We start from the raw sequence: 17,655 nt of genomic DNA, 5'->3' as shown, positions 1-17,655 counted from the left end.
TTCACCTCCCTGTATGTACATCATAGGCCTGCCATATGATCCCTATGGAATCTATAATGATGTCATGGTAGGCCTATGATGTACATACAGGAAGGGGAATAGAGTGGAGAGTAGAGCTCACCTGACTCCAATGTCAATGTGTGGAATTTTCCATCAGCAGTAGTAAGTCTCAAATATACACATACACACACTGACACACTGACACACACAGCAATATAATAAGCTATGTGCAAGCCAATTCAACCTGTGTCAACGTGTTAGAACGGATCACTGTCTGAAGGAGTCTGGTAAGAGACAATCTTCCTCCAGCACTGACTGTTGATCACTCAATGCCAGAGAAACATAATTCTTTCAGTCATTGGCTTGGCCATCATGCCCCAAATGAGAGCATTCTGCAATGCATGGTTGCTATTGTGTTTTGTTTGCTTGTTATCCTGGCAACGCATTGGGCACAAACTGGTTCAATCAATGTTGTTTCAATGTAATTTGTCAACGTATTGTGACGTGGAATCTACATGGAAAATACATTGGATTTGAAAAAAGTAATCAACTGTTGTTTTGAGGGTGAAATTTCAACCACAGGATTATGTTATTATGGTAACCACATTTCAACATAGACAAACCTTGTATAAAATATGTAGAATTTGTACATTTAAAACAAAATAGCATGCATAGGTCATCACAGGTCTGTGGAGATCTTCACAAATGCTGTAGCCTAATAATCTGCGCAGAATCTCGAACAGCATTGATCACTTGCATCATGTACTTTTAATGTAATCTCAACTGCAATCCAGGTCATTTGTTTTGCTATTAGATGAAGCACAGTAATATCACATTAACAAAATCACATTAACAAAATATTGTATTCCCATTTGAACTTTGCTGTATTTTAAATGGTTGAAAGCGCAGGGATAGACATTTGGTTGACAACTTAACCAAAAATCAGACGTTGTTATTTTAGATGGTTGAAAGCATAGTGATAACACATTAGAAATTCAACTTTTTGCTGTGTTTTTGAGTGGGTGAAAATAGGTTGTAATCTCATTGATCAATGTCTCAACCAAATATTACCCATATTATCCACGTTGAAGTGACGTAGTGTGCCCAGTAGGAAGTCTGGTCTTGCAGTCTGAGCAAGCATCTCCAAATTGTGCTCATGATATGTCAGTTTCATTTTAATCTTGGTCAGATTTTCAGGTTTGAGTTAGCAAAAGACAAAACAGTTAGTAAATGAGTTAACAGTGACTAACAGAGTGACTCCCACCAGTGTAACTGGAAAAGCAAATACAGGTCGCTTTTAAATAACCTCTTGAGTTTATCTTGAATCATTGTTTTCTTCTGCGATTGAATAAATAGTGTTTGTGTTACTATGTGCATTTGTGTGGTAGGTGACTTTGAGCAGGAATGACTGTGTGGCTTCAAGGGGCGTTTTTGTGTCTCCTCTTCAGAGGGAAAACGGTTATGAAATGCCTTCATCAGAGTCATTACTTCAAATCCTAAAATAAGAAGGAGTTTGTTTTGGCCCGGGAGAATGCAGTATTTGTTTTACCCACAGATCGCAGAGTCTCCGACATGTTTCTCAACTGTTGTCATTGATGCAAAGTGTGTTTGGGAGTAAACAACAATACTAATTACATTTACATTTTAGTCATTTAGCAGACGCTCTTATCCAGAGCGACTTACAGTTAGTGAGTGCATACATTTTCATACTGGCCCCCCGTGGGAAACAAACCCACAACCCTGGCGTTGCAAGCGCCATGCTCTACCAACTGAGCTACAGGGGACTAATCTCTATTCTGATCAGTCAATGCAGCAGGAGAAAACCCAGGAGTTATAATTTATATACAAGAGAGAAATAGGAGTATGGAAAATATTGGAGAGTTACAGCTTTTGATTGTAATGTAATTGTGGACAAGAATTCTTCATCCAAAGGTTTTGTGTTTTCCGGAAACTGCAGCTGGCTGAAAATGTTAAAATAAACAATTGTAATAAAAAGCATATTGTATATGTTAGGACTAGGAGTAAGATAAAAACAAAAAAAATAGGGGAGGAGAGGGTGCGGTGAAGCCAGCAGGCGTGGTTGAGGGAACATTTCACATAACTCTGTGAGAAACAGGCATACTGTAATGGAGATGTTGCAATCACAGTCTGCCGTGCTGTTACACTAATCTTTTTCTATTAACAATGTTCCAGCATCAGACTATACATGCATTTCCATACAACACAACATACACAAGCACACATACAAACACACGTAGATTAAACAATCTTTTGAGGATCCTTTTGGCACCATTCATACAAATGTAATCACTGTTGTATTAGGAAGTTACAGTATGTTGCCCAATGCAATCTCTTGAGTGCACTGCCCAGAATGCATACACTTGACAACAAAATTACAATTACAAAATAATGGTTATGTCTGTAGGAAACGAAGGGGAAACTTGTTGGCCTTCTGCCCAGGGTGTGTGAGGAGAGACCAAGGGAGGGACAGGTCCTTACTTCTGATGCTGTGGTCAAAACTCCAGAGTGTTGTGGGGGTTATCTGCCTTGCTAAAGAGCAGAACAGCAGATTTTCCCACCTTGAAGGCTCAGGGATTCAAACAAGCAACCTTTCGGTTACTGTCCCAATGCTCTAACCGCTAGGCTACCTGCCGCCTAGGCCAATGGTGACTTTAAAACCGTTACAGAGTTTAATGGCTGTGATAGAAAACTGAGGATGGATCAACAACATTGTAGTTACTCCACAATACTAACGTAATTGACAGACTGAAAATATTCCAGTGTACAGTGAGGGGAAAAAAGTATTTGATCCTTTGCTGATTTTGTACGTTTGCCCACTGACAAAGAAATGATCAGTCTATAATTTTAATGGTAGGTTTATTTGAACAGTGAGAGACAGAATAACAACAACAAAAATCCAGAAAAACGCATGTCAAAAATGTTATAAATTGATTTGCATTTTAATGAGGGAAATAAGTATTTGACCCCTCTCAATCAGAAAGATTTCTGGCTCCCAGGTGTCCTTTACACAGGTAACGAGCTGAGATTAGGAGCACACTCTTAAAGGGAGTGCTCCTAATCTCAGTTTGTTACCTGTATAAAAGACACCTGTCCACAGAAGCAATCAATCAATCAGATTCCAAACTCTCCACCATGGCCAAGACCAAAGAGCTCTCCAATGATGTCAGGGACAAGATTGTAGACCTACACAAGGCTGGAATGGGCTACAAGACCATCGCCAAGCAGCTTGGTGAGAAGGTGACAACAGTTGGTGAGATTATTCGCAAATGGAAGAAACACAAAAGACCTGTCAAACTCCCTCGGCCTGGGGCTCCATGCAAGATCTCACCTCGTGGGGGTGTTTTTCTGCTAAGGGGACAGGACAACTTCACCGCATCAAAGGGACGATGGACAGGGCCATGTACCGTCAAATCTTGGGTGAGAACCTCCTTCCCTCAGCCAGGGCATTGAAAATGGGTCATGGATGGGTATTACAGCATGACAATGACCCAAAACACACGGCCAAGGCAACAAAGGAGTGGCTCAAGAAGAAGCACATTAAGGTCCTGGAGTGGCCTAGCCAGTCTCCAGACCTTAATCCCATAGAAAATCTGTGGAGGGAGCTGAAGGTTCGAGTTGCCAAACGTCAGTCTCGAAACCTTAATGACTTGGAGAAGATCTGCAAAGAGGAGTGGAACAAAATCCCTCCTGAGATGTGTGCAAACCTGGTGGCCAACTACAAGAAACGTCTGACCTCTGTGATTACCAACAAGGGTTTTGCCACCAAGTACTAAGTCATGTTTTGCAGAGGGGTCAAATACTTATTTCCCTCATTAAAATGCATGTCAATTTATAACATTTTTTACATGAGTTTTTATGGATTTTTTTGTTGTTATTCTGTCTCTCACTGTTCAAATAAACCTACCATTAAAATTATAGACTGATCATGTCTTTGTCAGTGGGCAAACGTACAAAATCAGCAGGGGATCAAATACTTTTTTCCCTCACTGTATTCTGTTCGCAACAAGGCACTAAAGTAATACTGCAAAAAATGTGGCAAAGCAATTCACTTTTTGTTCTGAATACAAAGTGTTATGTTTGGGGCAAATCCAATACAACACATTACTGAGTACCACTCTCCATATTTTCAAGCATAGTGGTGGCTGCATCATGTTATGGGTATGCTTGTAATCGTTAAGGATTGGGGAGTTTTTCAGGAGAAAAAATAATGGTGCTAAGCACAGGCAAAATTCTGGAGGAAAATCTGGTTCAGTCTGCTTTCCACCACACACGTACGTACCAAGCTAAATTATCTAACACCATTGGCAGATACTTTCGCTTATTTTAACCTAAAAAAAAAAGGCTTAATACAAGTAATGTATCTTATTTCAAGATATTTTTGAAGATATGACCTTAATATGACGATTAAGGTAAAATATCTTCAAAGATATTGTGAAATAAGATAAATTACTTGTATTAAGCCTTTTTTTCCCGGATAGAATAAGCTAAATTATTTGCCAATAACATTTAGATAATTTAGCTTGGTACAAAAAACAAAAACACTAATATAAGATATTTAGTCTTGCTTAGATTTCGCTTTTTGCAATGTATCCCTTGCTCTATATCTCCCCTAAAAATCTGGCTCTAGGTTTTTCCATTTAAATCTGCTTTCTTTTTACTTCCCTCCCAGATTTTTTTACCCAACTGTTTACCTCCTTACCTCATGTTAGAGAGGTTATTTTTTCATTTGTTTCACAGACAAAGACTTGGCATCTGTGGTTGTAACTGGGGACCAACCTGAGTATTTTGTTTTCAACCTTAGAAAATAAAATATAACAGAAATATGTGCCCCCATCAACAGTTTCTGATACTCTGTTTATGATCATGGCCAACTAACAGTCTAAGTCTTCAAACACACTTTCTGGCAAGGTAGGAAAAGACTGCTGTATTGCTTGTCTGAATTGAGGTTACCTGAAGTTACAATTAGGCTAGCAGTTTTGACTGAATGTAACCTGTGGCATAAAAATATCTAAGCTACAATAAAATACTGTATTGCTGAAACAATTCTCAATGGACTCATATAATCTAATACGCAATAAAATTATAATAAAACAAACAAATATGATGATATGATTTTTGTGAATGAATAAGCCTTTTCATACTTTATAATATGGCCATATATAGTTATAATCTGCTTTAGGAACATCTAAACGTCCCTCCTATAGACAAGGGGAGAAGGGCTGTGTAAAGGGCTCGATTTTGTCGTTCTGAGCATATGCAATGTGTCTGCCTCCGACGTAAAACAAATGTTTGACTTCCACACAAATGTACTTCTTTAGTTATTTTATGTTTAAGGAAGTGTGTAGGTCGCATTCTTTATCGTTGAGCTATGAATGTTATGTATTTACATGCGCCTGCTCGAGACAAATTCAGTGATTGCTTTGCCATGTCTGTGCCGTGAAGCAGTTGAGCTGGATAAATGTTTTTCTAAGGGCCCTTTGAGCTAACATTGCAGTGAAGTGATATAAATGGATGTAATGATGCAGCCAACCACCAGGAGGAGGCAAATACACGTTTATTCGACGGAGGGCATTTACATGGTCGCTGGATGGCTGTCTTCTAACTTATAAAACGGTGGGAAATCAATAAAATAAGTTAAGTAAACATGTACATATTTTTTAAAGTAATTATAGCGCCAGATTTCGGGGACTGTCAGCTTAATAAATAACCTATCATGCTCCAGTTCACACCTGTGCAGATTATGTGAGCGGAACGGAGCTGGAGCGGAGCGAGGAGTGGAGCATGCCCAATTTGACTGGAGCGCAGAGCTAGATTCCCAAAGGCTGGAGTGTCGGCCTTCTCGTCCCCTCCAATAGAGGCCTCTAGTGGCCAAAAGGCCATATTAACATGGGCAGCGCCATTGTGGGCTCCCACCATTCTATTTACAAACAAATTGCACCAAATACTAACATACACATATGAACAACAACTTACAGAAGCACACAAACAAGGACTACATCTCCTCTGTCCAGACCCGCATGCTCACACCCCCATCCTTAGTGCCTGCATTATTGTTTGCTACATGGCATTAAATTGTACCAATTTGTTTTTCTGTCGCCCATGTATTTCAATATTTTAATAATAAATTATTAGATCTTTACATTGTGTTAACGATGGTTGATTAATTGATTGCCACGTTTTTAGTATACATTTTTTCAACGTGTGTCACGTTCGTTGAAGAACGGGTCAGACCAAGGCGCAGCGTGATATACGTACATGTTTATTAAACCAAATAAACACAACGACAAAACAATAAACGATACGAAACGTGAAGTCCAAGGTAGCACACACAACATACCTTACGCGGAACAAGATCCCACAACCCACTAGTGCCAATAGGCTGCCTAAGTATGATCCCCAATCAGAGACAACGAGCGACAGCTGCCTCTGATTGGGAACCACACCGGCCAACATAGATATATACATACCAGAATAACACCCATTGAAAACGCACAACAATGAATATACACACCCTGACTCAACATTTAAGCGTCCCCTGAGTCAGGGCGTGACAATGTGAGTGATGAGAAGAGAATTGTCCAGCCCCATTGGGTATTACATTTACATCATTTAGCAGACGCTCTTATCCAGAGCGACTTACAAATTGGTGCATTCAACTTATGATAGCCAGTGGGACAACCACCTTTTTTTTATATAGGGGGTGGGGGAAGAAGGATAACTTTATACTATTCCAGGTATTCCTTAAAGAGGTAGGGTTTCAAGTGTCTCCGGAAGGTGGTCAGTGACTCCGCTGTCCTGGCGTCGTGGGGGAGCTTGTTCCACCATTGCGGTGACAGAGCAGCGAATAGCTTTGACTGGGCTGAGCGGGAACTGTGCTTCCGTAGAGGTACGGGAGCTAGCAGGCCAGAGGTGGATGAACGTAGTGCCCTCGTTTGGGTGTAGGGTCTGATCAGAGCCTGAAGGTAAGGAGGTGCCGTTCCCCTCACAGCTCCGTAGGCAAGCACCATGGTCTTGTAGTAGATGCGAGCCTCAACTGGAAGCCAGTGGAGTGTGCGGAGGAGCGGGGTGACATCAGAGAACTTGGGAAGGTTGAACACCAGACGGGCTGCAGCGTTCTGGATAAGTTGTAGGGGTTTAATGGCACAGGCAGGGAGCCCAGCCAACAGCGAGTTGCAGTAATCCAGAAGGAGATGACAAGTGCCTGGATTAGGACCTGTGCCGCTTTCTGTGTAAGGTAGGGTCGTACTCTGCGAATGTTGTAGAGCATGAACCTGCAGGATCGGGTCACCGCTTTGATGTTAGCGGAGAACGACAGGGTGTTGTCCAGGGTCACGCAAAGGTTCTTTGCACTCTGGGAGGAGGACACAATGGAGTTGTCAACCGTGATGGCGAGATCATGGAGCGGGCAGTCCTTCCCCGGGAGGAAGAGCAGCTCCGTCTTGCCGAGGTTCAGCTTGAGGTGGTGATCCGACATCCACACTGATATGTCTGCCAGACATGCATAGATGCGATTCGCCTCCTGGTTATCAGAAGGGGGAAAGGAGGAAATGAATTGTGTGTCATCTGCGTAGCAATGATAGGAGAGACCATGTGAGGATATGACAGAGCCAAGTGACTTGGTGTATAGCAAGAATAGGAGAGGGCCTAGAACTGAGCCCTGGGGGACACCAGTGGTGAGAGCACGTGGTGCGGAGACAGATTCTCGCCACGGCACCTGGTAGGAGCGACCGGTCAGGTAGGACGCAATCCAAGCGTGAGCAGCGCCGGAGATGCCCAACTCGGAGAGGGTGGAGAGGAGGATCTGATGGTTCACAGTATTAAAGGCAACGGATAGGTCTAGAAGGATAAGAGCAGGGGAGAGAGAGTTAGCTTTAGCAGTGCGGAGAGCCTCCGTGACACAGAGAAGAGCAGTCTCAATTGAATGACCAGTCTTGAAACCTGACTGGTTTGGATCAAGAAGGTCATTCTGAGAGAGATAGCAGGAGAGTTGGCTAGAGACGGCACGCTCAAGAGTTTTGGAGAGAAAAGAAAGAAGGGATACTGGTCTGTAGTTGTTGACATCGGAGGGATCGAGTGTAGGTTTTTTGAGGAGGGGTGCAACTCTCGCTCTCTTGAAGATGGAAGGGACATGGCCAGCGGTCAACGATGAGTTGATGAGCGAGGTGAGGTAAGGGAGAATGTCTCTGGAAATGGTCTGGAGAAGAGAGGAGGGGATAGGGTCAAGCGGGCAGGTTGTTGGGCGGCCGGCCGTCACAAGCCGCAAGATTTCATCTGGAGAGAGAGGGGAGAAAGAAGTCAAAGCATAGGGTAGGGCAGTGTGAGCAGGACCAGCAGTGTCATTTGACTTAATAAATGAGGATCGGATGTCTTCAACCTTCTTTTCAAAATGGTTGACAAAGTCATCCACAGAGAGGGAGGAGGGAGGGGGAGGAGGAGGAGGATTCAGCAGGGAGGAGAAGGTGGCAAAGAGCTTCCTAGGGTTAGAGGCAGAGGCTTGAAATTTGGAGTGGTAGAAAGTGGCTTTAGCAGCGGAAACAGAGGAAGATAATGTAGAGAGGAGGGAGTGAAAAGATGACAGGTCCGCAGGGAGTCTAGTTTTCCTCGATTTCCGCTCGGCTGCCCGGAGCCCTCTTCTGTGAGCTCGCAATGAGTCGTCAAGCCACGGAGCAGGAGGGGAGGACCGAGCTGGCCGGGAGGATAGGGGACATGGAGAGTCAAAAGATGCAGAAAGAGAGGAGGGTTGAGGAGGCAGAATCAGGAGATCGGAGGGAGAAGGATTTAGCAGAGGGAAGAGATGATAGGATGGAAGAGGAGAGAGTAGCGGGAGAGAGAGAGCGAAGATTGCGACGGCACATTACCATCTGAGTAGGGGCAGAGTGAGTATTGTTGGAGGAGAGCGAGAGAGAAAAGGATACAAAGTAGTGGTCGGAGACTTGGAGGGGAATTGCAGTGAGATTAGTAGAAGAACAGCATCTAGTAAAGATGAGGTCAAGCGTATTGCCTGCCTTGTGAGTAGGGGGGGGACGGTGAGAGGGTGAGGTCAAAAGAGGAAAGGAGTGGAAAGAAGGAGGCAGAGAGAAATGAGTCAAAGGCAGACGTAGGGAGGTTAAAGTCACCCAGAACTGTGAGGGGTGAGCCATCTTCAGGAAAGGAACTTATCAAGGCGTCAAGCTCATTGATGAACTCTCCAAGGGAACCTGGAGGGCGATAAATGACAAGGATGTTAAGCTTGAATGGGCTATTGACTGTGACAGCATGGAATTCAAATGAGGAGATAGACAGATGGGTCAGGGGAAAAAGAGAGAATGTCCACTTGGGAGAGATGAGGATTCCTGTGCCACCGCCGCGCTGACCAGATGTTCTCTGGGTATGCGAGAACACATGGTCAGACGAGAAAAGAGCAGTAGGAGTAGGAGTAGCAGTGTTTTCTGTGATAATCCATGTTTCCGTCAGCGCCAAGAAGTCGAGGGACTGGAGGGTAGCATAGGCTGAGATGAACTCTGCCTTGTTGGCCGCAGAATGGCAGTTCCAGAGGCTGCCGGAGACCTGGAACTCCACGTGGGTTGTGCGCGCAGGGACCACCAGATTATAGTGGCAGCAGCCACGCGGTGTGAAGCGTTTGTATGGCCTGTGCAGAGAGGAGAGAACAGGGATAGACAGACACATAGTTGACAGGCTACAGAAAAAGGCTACAATAATGCAAAGGAGATCGGAATGAAATGAACTAAACATCTGGGAAAGCGAGAGAGCGGGGCCTCCCTCACTTACGTTTCACTGAAACACTCAAATATAACTCTCCCAACTTCCACTTTAGAAATTATAATTGTTGTAAACTACAGCGGTTCAATGTTTTCTAGGAATAGACTCTAACTTAGTTTATTCAGCTAGCAAACTTGGTACATCCCCATATGCCATGTTTTGAAATATGCAGATGGATTAAAAGTATGTTTACATTGTAATACTTCTGACAGCCAACTTTCTAGCTCCGCCCATAACTTTTGGACTTTATAACATTCCCAGAAAGCATGGATGATTGAGTCATTATTAGTTTTACACTTAAGACATGACTCTGCCGTTGTACTGTAGAATTTGTGAATTTTGTCTCTTAAGTTGCATGTATTTGAAAATATCTACATTGGTCAGTCCAAAATTGCTTTTTAATTCTGTCATGGAAATAAATGTATTTCCTGTTACCAAGTCGTTTACGGTTTCTATGCCTTTAGTTTTCCAGGGCTTCCACCATTTTAATGTAGTCAACTGGGTGGGACTTCCAACTTCATTGGCTGATCCCTCCTGGTGACCCTATTGGAGTCATATCCAACCGGGTCATTAGGAGGGATCAGCAAATCGTGAAGAGGAAAATGTACTACTTCAAAATGGAGATTGCCTCAATAGCGCTTCCCATGCTGTCACAGACACTATAATGGCACAGATACAAAGATGAGTGTTCAATCTATCTCTATGGAAATTGTATAACTTCCCATAAATGTATAAGCCATGTATGAAGTGTCTCAAACATGTAACGCACCACATTGCCAGGAATTAAGACACACAACAAAGTAAGCCCTTAGAATAGAATTGAGGTTGGATTTATAGCTGTTAGTCATACACACCTCAGAGCATGTGCTTGCTCGCCCGTATGCACATGCATGCTCTCTTTCACACACACCACCAGACAGACAAACACACACAAATAAAGTATTGCGCATCAGATATAAGCCCTTTGTGACTATTGCCTTCACAATGTATCGTAAACAATCACAGATCAGACAGATAGACATGCCAAAATGGTCTACACTTATTATCCAGCTCATCATTGACACCATGTGGCAAAAGAACAGCTGTACCTCAGGGGTTTGGTACAATATTTCAAGTATCTGACAGGAAATCAATGAGAAGATTAGAAAAGGTAAATTTTCTTAATTCTCAAAATGCTCACAGAACTGCTGACTAGCAGGGCAGCTATAAAAGATTCAGAGGGAGATAGTCCCATACCTGAGGGATTTTTTTTATAACCATTTCATGGTGACTATGGAGAAATAAGTATCTAATTTATACATAAACCAAACACAATTGTATAAAAAGAGAATGTTTATTGAGAATTCTGAATCCTGGTCACTCTTCCACGGTTGCAAAAAAACACACAGACATACATTAATTATAATCTTGACAAATCCATCCTTATTGTTCTGAAATCAAAACATATATCAAGCATTCTACTTTTTGCCACAAGGACTCAAAAGTACATGTGCAGTAGGGTGATGAAACCCCTACTGCATCACAAACAAAAAACCTCCCCAAATAGAAGCTGATTTTCTGTCGCTATATTTTACATAAATAATTATACTATAATATGTGGAGGGACACCAGTCAAGTCAGTACAGTTGTGGAGAGAGATGTGTCCTGTTGCAGTGATACTAGCCCAGCAACACGTGACAGTGACAGAGCCGACATTCTCACCGTGCTGTACCAGCACAAACAGGACTGTTATTTTGGGTGACACACAGAGACAGCAGGTGTGTTGTTATGTCTTTTCTGGGCCATTCTAGAACATTTAATTCATTTCAGGTTTATTCTTGTCTATCCTACGTCGTACATGTACAAATTCAAAGCTCTAATATGTCCTAGACGTGCACTTCCTGTAAACCACAAATCACAGCGCCTGTGCGTTTCTTAGTTTAAGAGAAATTTGACAGAACACTATTGTGAATGACCGCCTTGACACAGTGGCTTAAGTAAGTGTCACTCAATAAAAGACTGATACAAGCCTGAGTGAGTGCCTTGGTAAAACAATAGTTTACAGAAGCAGGTGAAATGGCAACACCCTTAGTGACAGATTTAGTCCTTATCATCAACCAAGCAGTATCTGTGAGAGCCAGCCAGTGTACATACATATGGGGGTAGAGCAGGGATTGTTATTCAACCAGTGGTGATGGTCTACCACGACCCTTTACCAAACTGTGCCAAAGACAGGACAGAAAACAACAGAACGTTGAGAGTTCATAGGGGCAAAATGGGCTAATATCACAAAAGGAAATAGTAGAGTCAAATCCAATAACATCCATGGACTTTCTTCCCCTCCCCCTTTTCTGTTTTGGCACTGGTGAGTTTGGTAACATAGATGCATGAAATCCTAAGTGTATGTGTACATGTGTAGGTGTAGGTGTGTGTGTGTGTGTGTGTGAGGGTTTGGGATCGAAGCGGTGTGTTTTTGTCTCGCTCACACTTAATTTTTTACACATTGTTCTCAATCGTCCTAACCTAAACCAAATAATAAAGTCTGCAGGACGGGGAGGAGGCATCTGTATGGAGCTTTGTGTAGATGACCCGTCCTCTCATAATCATCCTCTTCTCTCCCTTTCTTCCCCTCTTTCTCTCTCTGGGCTTTAGCGGATGGCTTTGACAGGGCTCTTGAAGCTGGAGGCTGCTTGCAGCTGAAGCTGGTAGGCCATGGGGTGGATCTTGAATCCATAAAGCCTGTTGTGAGGACATGAGAATTCATTAGATCTTGATGAGTGCGTGATAGGGGTCTATGAAGAGATTCTATTATGGTAGCACTTATTTTTACATGACCGTTTCCTCTGGTATGTACCTGAAATTTTTTAGGAAATGATCTGCTATGAGTAGAAATTGATCTAGGACTTGCTTTCAGTGAGTTACGTGGGAATGACAAACGCACAACCCTATTTTAGGGTAACACAGTGGTACTGACCTCGGCACAAACTGGTTGGCGGGCCTCTTGGGCCTGTACTCGGGGTGCACCATGAAGAGCATGTGGGGGAATCCAGTGCCAAAGTAGGCCCCGTCCGTGTGATGGTGCCGGGAGGACTTGGGCGTGTACACGTCCATACACTTAGGGCAGTACAGCTTCACCATAGCCTCGCCTGGGATATCTGACAGACCTAGGGAGGGATAGGGGGACAGAGAGGGGGAGAGTTTAGACACGTTACTGGTCTGAAGTTATTATGAAATGCTCGAGGACACACTACTGTATTCATCCAGGCGTCTCTTGGAAACGAGATCTGACATGGATCGTAATACATTCAAATCTTCTATAAAAAATATAATAAAATTACAGAGGATTCTGCGATACAGTACTGTACACGGAGGATCTGAGTTGCATAGTTTGGGTTAGGAAAGCAATGTGGCTGGATACCCAAAACAACCCTCAAGTCTTATACAGTCAATTATTATGGTTGAAACAAGACACAGACACACACTCACCAATGGGTAGCATGGGCTGGTTCTCACAATAGACGCGGGGGCAGTAGCCAAAGTCCCCCTGTTGATACTTCTCCAACTGAGAAAGAGAGATTGAGATCAATGGAGAACATGAAAAACATTTCTGTAGAAATGCTGCATACAATCGACATGCTGCATACATGTGATATGCAGCCTTTCAACAAACATTGGAAACAGAGAAGGGTAGTTGCTGTACCATCTGAGCGATGCCCCTGTTGGTGAGGATGTATCGTGCGTGGATCAGCCCGTAGAGCATCTCTGCTGCCTGCTCTATGAGGTCACTCTGGTTGGGGTTGTCCTCCAGCTCCTCATCTGTGGAACAGAGAGAGGAGGGAAGAGATTATAAGAGCAGGGAAGAGGCCACTCATATGTTCTGATTAAAAGATTACTCACAAAAGCATATTTGTGTACATAACTGTGACATCTTTACACATGCTAAAGATATCGGCATCTAATACGGCAACCCAAAAATATTGAATCAGGTGTTTTAGTGCTGTGCTAGAACAAACGCCTGCCACACACTATAACTCATCAGGGTTAGTGACCACTGAGGCAATTTAGTGTGCGTACACAACTTTAACACTGAGGTGATGCAACCATAATATTTGTATTCTGATCTAAATTGTGTGGGATGTTCTGTACTTCCGAGTGCAGTAGAGATGGTTCTGGAGTTGGGCTGACCTGGTTCTAGGTCCAAGATCATGTCCAGGGCCTGGCGGTAGTGGGGAACCTGCTCATTGAGCCCAGTCAGGTTGAACTTGTCCTGGATGTAGTCCTCATCCACCTGCCAATGCAGGAGAGGACAGAAGGGGTGACAGAAGTTAGCAACAAATATCAGACATATTCATGCTTGAAGGTGAGTTTGTGTAGTGAGGGGTGGCTGTGAATAACAGGATTTTGCTCGAGCCCTACTCAACTCACCACCTGCCCATCAGGTCCTTGGTTAGCTGAATCAGGTGTATAGGGCTGAAGCAAAAACCTTGCTCACCCAGGATAAAGGATTGGCCACCCATCTTAGCTTACATTCACTTTTTGGTCAATGAGTTTGGCTACATTGCCCTGGGAGCTGTAAGATACTGACCTCACAGAAAAACTCGTTTCCCCTCAGTCCACAGAACCAGGAGATCCATGACACTTCCTCTGAACTGCTCATCTCGGGAAACTAAAGGCTAAAGCCATTGAACACAAAGGCATTCAGTCATGTGAAAACGGCGGTTGATAGTTCAGCAACACTCAAATATCATAGGTAGCTATCAACAATAAAATAAGACAAACATAATTATATCAAAACCATAAGAGCAATTAGCTAGGTAACTAGAAAATGTTAACTGTAGGAGGCTTACCTAGTTAACTAGGGCTATCGCGCAAATATGTGTAGTTAACGTTAGCTAGCTAGCTAAATCATTGGAAGTGTACGAATAAGTATATTACCCATGAAAATACCTATGTTACATCAACAATCTTAGTTAGTAACGTACCCAAGAGTTATGCTAAATGACCAGCAGAAAATGATAGCTAGCTACCTCCTTAGCTAGCAGCTAAAGCCAGATGGAAATTCAATATGGCGCATCGTCCAAACTAGGCCGCATGAAATTTGATCCGTTTTCAGTCGCAAGTCCTCTTAGTTATATCATATCTCATATGAATACATGTAGTAATTCAGGTAACTTACCCCCTCTTTAATGATTTTTACGCCAGTAAAATATGAGAAACGTAATATTTAGTGTTGTAAATAAAATGGACACCACCTCCCACTTAACCGCTGCAGAGGTAGGGGTTTTCGTTGTAGGCAAATTGATGACCTACACATTCAGGCACGTCTATGGGTACTGTAGTTTTTAAGTCCTTTAACAACAATATATTTTTAACAAAGTTATTAAGAGAAAGGCAGAAAAAACTGAGGTTTTATTGTGTTATGATTTTAATATATTGTCCAGTATAAAATGTAGGGTGGGAACAGAAATATAACTGCCTCTTATATAGACCAGTCTTTCTCAAGCTTCTCTGGTACGCCATCAGTTAGGGCAGTCCAGAGCAAGACAGAGATACATTTGATATTTCCTTGTCTGCTTGTAATGACTTTCTACAGATTATATGCCTACTGTGGACACAAAGAATATGGTTCCTCATGTTTTTGGGTCCTTCATGAATCATGCTGTAACAAAGGTGGCCAAGTTCTGTAGGGGAGGCATTGATTTTATAAGGCTTGCAGTAGCCAGTCAAGGTCTTAGGATAGCACTAAGACCAAGAACCTTCAAAGCTCTAAACGGCAGTGAAAATCTCCCAGCCCTTGTTAAGACTTCTATCCCACATCTTCTGAATGCAACCCATACACATTAATTAAGCTAAAGCCTTTACATTTACATGTACGTCATTTAGCAGACGCTCTTATCCAGAGCGACTTACAAATTGGTGCATTCACCTTATAGCCAGTGGGATAACCACTTTACAATGTTTTTTATTTATTTAAAAAAAAAATTGGGGGGTGGGGTAAGGGGGGGGTTTAAAGATTACTTTATCCTATCCCAGGTATTCCTTTCTAGGTGGGAAGGCCTCAAGCCTACAGACTCTTAGTTAACAGCTAAGCGCTCTATCCAGCGAGCATCCATCCATAGCTGAGCAGTATTTCCCAATCAAATAAATTGCAAGTTCCTATCCTCCATACAATGATCATCAATCTGCAAGACCATGATGTACATACATATCAGTGCAGAGAACCACCTACCATTGCCCAGGTGCTGAAATTAATCTAGATTTAATTATTTGAGTGTCCACTTCTTCACATGGGGGCAATTCATAATAAACTCGGACAAAACCAGATTTTCCATTAAAACAAACGTTTATTCTCTGTAATTGTATTATTATAAGACACTTCTCTGCTTGTACATTGCTCCCTTGAACTTAAAAAATGGCAATATTTGTTTGTGGGAATGTAAGTTGGGGTAGACAAAAACTGATATATACACATGTATATATTGGTATGTTACGGTTCCATTAATAAACCATAAATTATAGAACAGTTTTAACCACTCCAGGTACCTTGGTAATGCTGTAAATATAGTACAATCGTTGAGGTTTTCAAGAATACACTATTGTTTTCTTTAAACATGGATACATACAATATGAGCACATCAACAGTAAGAGTTAAGGAAGGATGCAGGGCTCATATAAGCCTGTGTTAAGTGTATGGCTACCAATGTTGTTTTCACAGGCAAGGCAAGCTGCACCCATGGATGTGGTAATGCTTAGTAGAAGTCAGTGAAACATCAAATGTACCCACTTCATTTTGACTGCCTTAGTGTATGGCAAAAATGTCAATATACCCAAAGAACTGATTATGTACTTCATTTGGATAAACATATATACACACACACACACACACACACACACACACACACACACACACACGAATGTATATACGTAAATGTATAAGAAAGAAAACTGTAGAATTGTCTTAATATAGTTATTAAAACTAAGTGTGGGTAAACAAGGCAAAAGTGTTTGCCATCCACATTACCTCCCCCAAATTTATTTTTATTATACAGACACCAGAAAATGCATGCACACTCAAACGCCCTACTCAAAACATCCCAAAGCCAATCTTAAAATGGTGGCTGTCAGTAAAGAAACAAACCCCAACTTACAAGGAGTGAAAAATGTATGCAGATAAAAATAAATAAAAAAAAGTTATAATTGTATCTATTTCAACTTGGATGCCACCCCCCGCCCCCATCAAATTTTCAGAACAAGCTGTGTGCCATTTTGTGAGTCGTGTGATACATCTGTCAGTGTACATCAAAAGTTCTAAACCCATGTATTCCCAGTAACACTCTTGGAGAACAGTATTATACCTTGCAAATGTATTTGGAAATTCAGTGGTGTGACAACACGCCATCCTTACCCCTTCCCACCATAGTCCAAGATTCAGTTCAATTGAGCTATATAGTTGCCACGAGGTTTTGGAAAGGTTGTCTTGAAATAATGTACGCTTTGAAAATACTTCCTCAATATGGAGCTCTTGCCAGCCCTACTTTTGTTACAGGGGTCTCTTCTACAGCACAGTGCAGTTGTATTTGAGTAGAGCGCCTTCCTGCATTGAGTAGGACAGCGTGAATATAATAGTACAATACTCCGATGGCCAAACTTAGCACTCTGGAACCAGAGTACGACACCTGCTGCATAATGTAACAAATCTGCTCAATAAAAATACACCAACCAGTTCTTTATACTATAGGAGTGGACTCATTTATCTATTGAAGAAAAAATATATATCTCAAAGAAAAAAAAATAGTCAAACGGTATCTTAAAATAAGAGCAAATAACTTTGTATTTCTTTCCCGCAACATGACTTACATTTTCATTGAACACATTTTGACCAGAAATTTCATGTGA

General features: G+C 42.2%; 1 protein-coding gene across 2 annotated transcripts; it reads right to left on the bottom strand.

Annotated features, from left to right (window-relative positions):
• Window positions 1–11,094: 11,094 nt before the first annotated feature.
• Window positions 11,095–15,068, bottom strand: LOC121586354 (casein kinase II subunit beta). 2 transcript variants are annotated; one of them, XM_041902971.2, is made up of 7 exons: window positions 14,936–15,068; window positions 14,345–14,432; window positions 13,945–14,047; window positions 13,460–13,575; window positions 13,246–13,321; window positions 12,734–12,923; window positions 11,095–12,498 (listed from the first exon to the last, which is right to left on the bottom strand). In XM_041902971.2, the coding sequence occupies exons 2-7, from the start codon at window positions 14,414–14,416 to the stop codon at window positions 12,408–12,410; spliced, it is 648 nt and encodes a 215-aa protein (XP_041758905.1). In that variant the 5' UTR covers window positions 14,417–14,432; window positions 14,936–15,068; the 3' UTR covers window positions 11,095–12,407. The 2 variants fall into 2 exon arrangements, with proteins under 2 accessions (XP_041758905.1, XP_041758907.1); XM_041902973.1 differs by lacking the exon at window positions 14,936–15,068 and adding an exon at window positions 14,742–14,764.
• Between the last annotated feature and the right edge of the window lie 2,587 nt (window positions 15,069–17,655).

Source organism: Coregonus clupeaformis, chromosome 17 (genome assembly GCF_020615455.1).
Source record: "Coregonus clupeaformis isolate EN_2021a chromosome 17, ASM2061545v1, whole genome shotgun sequence".
NCBI classification, from domain to species: Eukaryota; Metazoa; Chordata; class Actinopteri; order Salmoniformes; family Salmonidae; genus Coregonus; species Coregonus clupeaformis.
The sequence above is the reverse complement of the archived record's forward strand: the minus strand, read 5'-3'. Positions and strand labels throughout refer to the sequence as shown.